Source organism: Mirounga angustirostris, unplaced genomic scaffold (genome assembly GCF_029215605.1).
Source record: "Mirounga angustirostris isolate CCGP_5_RB_7025 unplaced genomic scaffold, mMirAng1.0.hap1 SCAF_7, whole genome shotgun sequence".
NCBI lineage: Eukaryota > Metazoa > Chordata > Mammalia > Carnivora > Phocidae > Mirounga > Mirounga angustirostris.
In genome coordinates, this window is record NW_026991715.1 from 46,760,437 (window position 1) to 46,768,314 (window position 7,878).

Here is a 7,878-nt window from a genome sequence, read left to right on the forward strand (position 1 = left end):
TTCATTTCAAAGTAATGAAAGTGTTGTATATACCTTACATACTTTCTCAGAAGTAAATTGTTCTTGATTTCCCATGCCTGTGCTATATGTGCATGTAGCAGATTTCTGACCGCTCAAGTACAGAAAATTTGTTGCCTGATGGGTTTAATCATACAAATCTAGCCTATTAGCTATGGCTTGGATATGTGAAGTTGAAATCAACAAAAATGGAGGAAAAAAATTTTCCCATTATTATATTACTCTTTTCCATTTCTACTTTTATGAACTGATTTCTGGCTGTCACTTATTTCATTTCTTAATTTAATCAGCCTTGAACCAATACCATTATATTTTTTAATGTTATCTTTTCAATGCTATCTTTAACCTTACTATTTAAAATGTAACCTGATCTCACCAAACAAAAAATAAAACACAAAAACAAAAATAAAATAAAATGTAACCTGAATTTATATAGAACAGGCTTTCTCAAACTGTGTTTGTGTTCCTTAGGGAAAAAAACAGAAGCGAGAAGAGTCTATGATAGTCAAATTACGTTAAAAGACTTCAAGAAATCTCTTAGGAATAAATCCTAAGTTCTATTTTATATTTTCCAAACTTGTGGTATTTGAACATGGAATCTGTTTTAATATGTTTGAGGGTTACCAGAGGTTACATGTATATATACATGTATATATTCCAAATATGAAGTAAATCAGAGTGATGCTATAACCAATTGCAAACATAAAAACAATCATGAATAGGAATCAGACATCCTCTAACATAATACCAGATGAGGTGTAAGTGCCCCTTGCCCCTTTACATTATGTACAAGGAGAGAAGGAATGGGTCAGGACCTGCTAATTATAATTTATCTCAACACTGGTTTTCCAGCTCACAGCATGGTAAGCTTACTTTGCTTGCTTACTATAATTTCAAGAAATAAAAGTAAAAAATGCTATACTAAAAAGTATAAACTCATACAGTAATACCATGCTGAAGTTTATCACATGGATAGTATGGATCAAATTCTGACACACAAACTTTTTTTTTTCTTTTTGGGTAAAATGTCTGTTATAAACAGCCTGTGTGTTTTCCAAAACCAGCCATAAAAAGGTAACTGATTATATTAGTTCTCAAAATTTCAGAAACTACATAAAAGGCAATTTTTAAAAGTATTATAGCTAGGGGCGCCTGGGTGACTCAGTCATTAAGCGTCTAGCCTTCCGCTCAGGTCATGATCCCGGGGTCCTGGGATCGAGCCCCGCATCAGGCTCCCTGTTCGGCCGGAAGCTTGCTTCTCTCTCTCCCACTCCCCCTGCTTGTGTTCCCTCTCTTGCTGTGTCTCTCTCTGTCAAATAAATAAATAAAATCTTTAAAAAAAAAAAGTATTATAGCTAATAGTAAATGAGATTCTGATTTTTCTGAAGAATCCCAACCCTCACAATACTCTCTATTTTACATCCCCCCACCCCCACATACACATAAGTATACAGACATACATATTATAAAACCTATTGATCTCGCATATATAAAAAGGCTTCATAAATGTTAGAAAAAGCTAAAGCTGAAGGAACAACAAATGGCATATGTCAAATACAAAACTGGCATGTGTTAGACTTTAAAAGAAATGATAGAAAAACAGATTTCAGTTAAATAACTATCTTTAAATTGTAACAAGAGAACCAATGAAAACACAGCTTTTAGTAAATAACTGAGAATTACGGTGAATATACCTTTTGCTTCAATATTTGACTCTAAAATGTGGCCATAAGCAAGATTTATGGATATAAATTCCTTTCACGAACAGCTTGACTGCAGAAACCCAAACACATTTTAGATATATCTTAACCTCATTTTTCTTAAACTGTGCTCTGTGGGCCCAGGAGGGCCAGTAGATCCATAGAAGCATATTTTTAAGTTTTAATTCCAATGATAATTTCAACTATTAAAACGTTCAGTGACAATAAAAAGATCACTAGATATCCTAGATCGCTAAAGTAACGGAACGGAACACTGAATTATCTTAGTGCCTGGAGTTGCAATATGTTCATTCCACTGGCACCAAGTAGAAACTGACAACCTAAAGTGAAAGTACTAGTGTTTAGACCAATCCATAAGCATTCTCAGGAGTCCTTATGTTTTCATAGTTGAGAAACATTGCCCTTAACTTTTTTAAGTAGGCTTTTGGCTAGAAATGAAACTCGGGGCACCTGGGTGGCTCAGTTGGTTAAGCGACTGCCTTCGGCTCAGGTCATGATCCTGGAGTCCCGGGATCGAGTCCCACATCGGGCTCCCTGCTCAGCGGGGGGTCTGCTTCTCCCTCTGACCCTCTTCCCTCTTGTGCTGTCTCTCATTCTCTCTCAAATAAATAAATAAAATCTTAAAAAAAAAAAAAAAGAAATGAAACTCAAAACCCTCTTAAAAGTCTAACTTCTGTAACACATCTAACTTAATTACCTTATTATTAACCCCCCTTTAAAAAAAAAAAAAAACCCAGGACCTCTTTATAAAAAAGTATCAAATTTATTTCAATATCTAGTTTCATTTTTAAATTAAAGCTGGTGGACAATTTTTTTGTAATTTAAAATTCATTATCAGAGGTGAGGAAAACGTTAATAAGCTATTATATACTGACAGTGAATAAAATTATTAGACTACGCATTTATAAAAGCCATGTTTAACAGTAAAAAATTCCAGTTATACTACTTAGCTGAAGGAAATATCCTTTAGCTCTTTATTTCTAATTTTAACACATCCTCATTTTGACATAATTTGTCTTTTTCACCCAATTACTAGTATGATGAACAAAATTTTTCCAAATGTTAAACCTTTACCACTTATGAAATAGTACTTAACTATTACTTTCTAAGAATTCTTTAAGAGAAGTATGAAGTTTTAATTTTCACATGAACCTGTTTGATCAGAAAGTATAGAACATCACTACTAGATAAATTAAAATGAAGAAATGAATAAAAACACAAAAGTGGCCATCTATGTAATGAGCAAATTATGTGATAAGACATTTTAACTACTTTACATTTCTACATAGCACAATAAAGAATACACTGGTTCCAAGGTACCACAAGGTTTGGCATTTTTACTGCAAGCTTTAGATCATAGTGTTATTCTACTCAAGACATCTCTAAGAAAATGGCAGGTTCATAAGTACAAAAACTGTTCTATCTGGTAGGTGGTATTCTAAATAGCCAGTAAGAGAATTCTTATAAAATGAGATTTTAAAAAATATAGAATGTCTGTTAATTATCTCAAAGACTAAAATGAGAAAAATGCAGAACACAGTCATTGGTTAATATGTGGCTTTGAGAAAGCCAGAAATGATTCTATGCCAAGAAATAAGCAATAATGATAGATGTAAATAATATACTATATGCCTCTTTAAGCCAAAGCACAGTTTTCACCATTGGACAGTTGTGATTTTTACATTCTCAATTCCCTTCGTCCAGAACAGGACCCCATTCTAAGCCGTTATTTGAATAGAGTTCATAATGTACAGTCATTTTTCTCCACAGGATGTTTCATTTCAGAACACAATCTGCAAAATGGCAAATGACTAAGTCAATTATAAAGAATTTATAGCATAATAAAAGCCAATTTACAGTTAACTCTCAATAGACTTCTACACCAAAACCTAAAAGTTGCTGCAGTAGAGGTCACAACTAACATGATTCTTACAGGTGCTCTGACTTTGTTTACAACAAATTACTGACATAAAAACCAGAAAAACCAGAAAAGAAACCTTAGTGGGTCCTTTCAACACTGAATAATTTTCCAAATGATGTTCCTCCGGTTATATAGCCTGTTCATTCATTCCTTCAATCCTTTTTTAGTCGTTTAGCTTTTGCAATATTTTCTTGACGTTTTTGTTTCTTCTTTTGCTCCTTTTCCCTGGCCTCAATCATCTTGGCCAATTTCCAGGACAGTACTGCACTTGCTAGAAACAATGGAGTAAGGGCCAGGATAACTGTTGTAAGGAAGCCATATGGGTCCTTTGCAGCCCATTCCACAACATACTCAGCCCAAGCCTTTATATCAAACATCTTTGTAGTTGTCTTTGAAAAAGAGAAGAGAGGGGCAACAAAAGAAAAGACTATGTGGTTAATCAAATTTTTTTAAAAGTTACATCATACAATCAGTTAACTCAGAATTCTGTTATCATTAGTTTTTTATTTTTAAAAAGCATCAATTAGTACTATTTTAATACAGACTGCTATCTCCAGTTAAGAAGAAATAATTAAACTAGGTAACACTTAAAAGATGTAAAGGTATAGAAGATTAAAAACCATGTGGAATCTGTCATAGGGACTATGCATTCTTCGTAATCAAGACAAATTTTATTTAGCAGCAGACATTTTTATAAGAATCTCGAGTCTTAAGCACTCTTTCCAGGAAACAGAGGAATCCTGTTATTTTTTGACACATCCTTAGTATTAAGTACAATTAACAAAAGTATGATTCATCAAATTTGGTGTTTGAAAAGGACAAGCCACAGAGTACATGAAATGCTTGGAGAAAGGAAGGTAATGGAGAGCTGTTTCCAGGAATGAAAAGGAGAGAGTATGGGAAGCATGAAATATCCATATTCATATGCAAAGAAATATAAGCAAAAAAGTGACATGCTATTTTATGCCCTCTTTCAGCTCTGAAGACTCCTACTTGAGGACATAATTTAATAAATGAGAAAATTACCCATAACAGGTGCCATGCATTTTGTTCCACTTTGAGTTGGTATGGGAGGGCAATCTGGTAAATAAGAATGGTGTGGATCTGAGTGACATTTTCTGTTTTGCCCAGAGGCTTTTCAACCTTTCAGTGTTTGTGTCAACCTCTATTCAAAGGTGAAAATTAAGAATACTTGGGTAGGAATGGGTGTACATACATCCACAATTTCAGCGGGAATTTAAAAAGTCATCTACCTTATGCTTGAGTACTTCTTTCCAACTTAGTCCTGGGATTATTAGTGAGCCAATTACAATTTCAGATGACCCTTACTTGTTTGTCTTCTTCTTTAGCTCTACCATACACTTGTGAGAGAAGGTTTAAATTTTATATACTGGGTGGGTTGAAAAGAACAGATAAAAAAAAAAAAAGTTTAAGTCACAACATTCAGGATAACTTTAAGACACTTTCAAATGGACTATTTCGAAATCGTATATATGCAACCTGTAAAACTGCCTGGCATATTATAGACATTTAATATCTATCTCTTCCTAATTTGAAGAAAGAAATCATTACTACAATTGCAAATGCTAAGAAAATCCTACTGGAGTAATTACAAGTATTTTACTAAATTACTTCCAAAATAAAATTATGAAGCTCACGGATATATAAAAAGACAAATTAGTTCACTGATAAGTTACAGCACATCCATTCCTAGGTTTTGAGCTTTTAATGCTAAAAATATTAATTTATAGGGTTAGGTATGTAATTACAAAATCAAACATCTCACTTTATTCTTTAAAGGTTTTTTGGTCTCCCTATGATACAATTCGTGTTCTTTACAGAAAACCAAAACAAAATGTAAATCACCCACAATCCCATCACTTCAAGGAAACTACCACTGGCTTTAATATCCTTCCACCGGCCTCTTCGTATTTTCAACAGAAAACATTAGTTAAAGCGCCTCTAGTAGTATATTATTAGTCTAGCCTCCGCCCCCTGCCCTTGAATTCTTAGGACCACACAGAGATCCCATCTGTCCCTTCAGCTTCTCTAGCACGGTAATGAATTAACTAAGGCAAAATTCAGTGATAAGCGAAAAAAACTTTGCAAAAAAGAGTAACGCGGAAGCGAAGGATCCGGTTTGTGGCTGAGTTTTTCATTAACGCAAAAAAGTTATCGTCCACAGGCCACACAGCTCCCGTGCACTTCAATTTCGGACCCAAAGGCCCGTGTCTCCACACCTGGAGGAATCCGTATTACCCTTCTTCTTTCCGTAACGGGTCGACCGGGCTTGATCTCCAAACCAGACCTGCGCGGCTCCTGGAGCTGCAGCGGATGGTGCTTCACCGCCATCAGCACGTCCCGTCCATCCCTGTTTTCGCCCTTGCTCATTCCTGCTTTCCTAGCCCATCCGGCCGTCCGCCCCCGGGGGCCACGTTCAGGCGCCCCTCGGCCTCGGCGGGCGGTTCCCGGGAATCCAGGCTTGATCCCGCCACAGCTCGATCCGCCCGGCGCCGTGGCCCCTCCTCTGGGCACGCGGGCAGACCCACCCCAGCGGCCGCCACCAGCCCACCCTACGTCACGGCCGGGAACGGGGGCTCAGACCCCTACTCCCAACTCACCTCCAGGCCGGAAGCAGGAAGGCGGAAGCCGCGGCTTTCCCGTCCCGCCCACAGGCCGGCCCCAGCCCCGAGTGGGCCTGAGGAAGTCGAGGGGCCGGTTTCCGGCTGCGCCATTGCTGTGTGGGTCCCGGCATCTCGACTTCGAAGACTGGCGGGGGCGGGAGGGCGGGGGAGAGCGGCGCCCGGCTTCCCGGGGAGCCGCAGGTGAGGCCGCGCCGCTGTGCGGCGGCGCCCCGGCTGGCCTCTGGCGAGGAGCCCGAGACCGGCGCTTCCTGCCGGGACGAAGGGGCCAGCGTGGAGGCGCGGGTGGACTCGGGCCCTCTGCCTTTACCCCCGATGTAAGCCAGGAGACAGCCCCCCTGCCCTGCTGGAGCGAGACCGCTGATGGAGGGCCCCGATGGGTGATGTATGTAGCCCCCGGAAACAGACTAAAGAGCGGCGGCAAGAAAGGAGTGGGTCTCCGCAAACCGCCCGAAGTCAAGGTGAGGGTCACACAGCGACTGTTGAGGGATTCCGGAGCGTTCCTTCTCCCGGTTCCCACCCCACCCTTTGCCCCTCTCATCTTCTGGCTGGACAGTAGTTAAAGCCACACGTACTGGAGACAATGAAGCAAATGGACCATGGTGGATCCACTGAACCTTATTACTAAGGGAAAATGCAACCATGCTGTGTGAAGAGGGGATTTTTGTTGTTTGTTTTTAGTTTGAGAACCTAACTCATTTCACACACACGCCCCCACACAAAATGAACCATACTTGCCCAAAGTAAACTCGGTAAATAAACTGGGCATAGAGTTCCCACAGAGATAACTTGTTCTTTCAGTCCACAAATAAAGGGATGCAAAAGTCAACAAGCAGAAAGAGTGAGTTTAATATTGTGTTCTAATCTACAGGAACTGAGAGATTAACTCTGGTTTGGTTGGTGACCAAATTTTGTGATTGCTTGCTCTGAACTGCTCTGTTTTACTACCACTGCGAATGTTGCAAGACCTCTTCACTTTTGTGTGTCAAATAAAGCAGGTGTTTATTCTTGAGAGACTATAGAATGCTCTCTTTGAGGAGCAAGCTGTGACATGCATAACTAGTTTAGATGTAACAACAGTAACTATTATTTACCAGGGAACAGGCTTTTGGCAAAGAATCTAGTGATCTAAAATACTGTTCGTTGGGCATATGTTAATGTTTGTATGTTGTATTAGCAGCAGTTGTTTTCTTACTCATTTTTTTTTTTTAAGATTTTATTTATTTATTTGACAGAGAGAATGAGATAGAGAGAGCATGAGAGGGGGGAGGGTCAGAGAGAGAAGCAGACTCCCCGCCGAGCAGGGAGCCCGATGCGGGACTCGATCCCGGGACTCCAGGATCGTGACCTGAGCCGAAGGCAGTCGCTTAACCAACTGAGCCACCCAGGCGCCCTCTTACTCATTCTTGTTTGAAAACTTGGATGATGGTTTCAAAGCTTTTGCTGCTTGGACCTAGCCTGTACCTGTAGTAGCCAGAAAAAGCAGACTCAGTCACTGGATTGTGTGTACAGAAAACTTTACTTGCTATAGGTAACTATGTGATCTCTGAAAACTTGTTCAAATATTAATTCTAGG

At 39.3% G+C, this 7,878-nt stretch overlaps 1 protein-coding gene across 5 annotated transcripts; it reads right to left on the bottom strand.

Moving 5' to 3' along the window:
- Positions 1-1,932: 1,932 nt before the first annotated feature.
- On the bottom strand, positions 1,933-6,419 carry SMIM15 (small integral membrane protein 15). Of its 5 annotated transcripts, XR_010413078.1 has the most exons (4): positions 5,901-6,039; positions 4,914-5,050; positions 3,737-4,049; positions 1,933-3,532 (listed from the first exon to the last, which is right to left on the bottom strand). XR_010413078.1 is itself a non-coding variant. In XM_045895313.3 (3 exons), exon 3 carries the CDS (start codon positions 4,035-4,037, stop codon positions 3,813-3,815), a length of 225 nt encoding a protein of 74 aa, XP_045751269.1. In that variant the 5' UTR covers positions 4,038-4,049; positions 4,914-5,050; positions 6,282-6,419; the 3' UTR covers positions 3,511-3,812. The 5 variants fall into 5 exon arrangements, 4 of the variants coding, with proteins under 4 accessions (XP_045751269.1, XP_045751270.1, XP_064452227.1 ...); XM_045895313.3 differs by lacking the exon at positions 5,901-6,039 and adding an exon at positions 6,282-6,419 and having other exon boundaries at positions 3,511-4,049; XM_045895314.3 differs by having other exon boundaries at positions 3,511-4,049; positions 5,969-6,103.
- Positions 6,420-7,878: the final 1,459 nt, after the last annotated feature.

Bases quoted from the DNA above. Each gene is read 5' to 3' on its own strand.
- SMIM15 (XM_045895313.3), bottom strand. From the start codon at position 4,037: ATGTTTGATATAAAGGCTTGGGCTGAGTATGTTGTGGAATGGGCTGCA.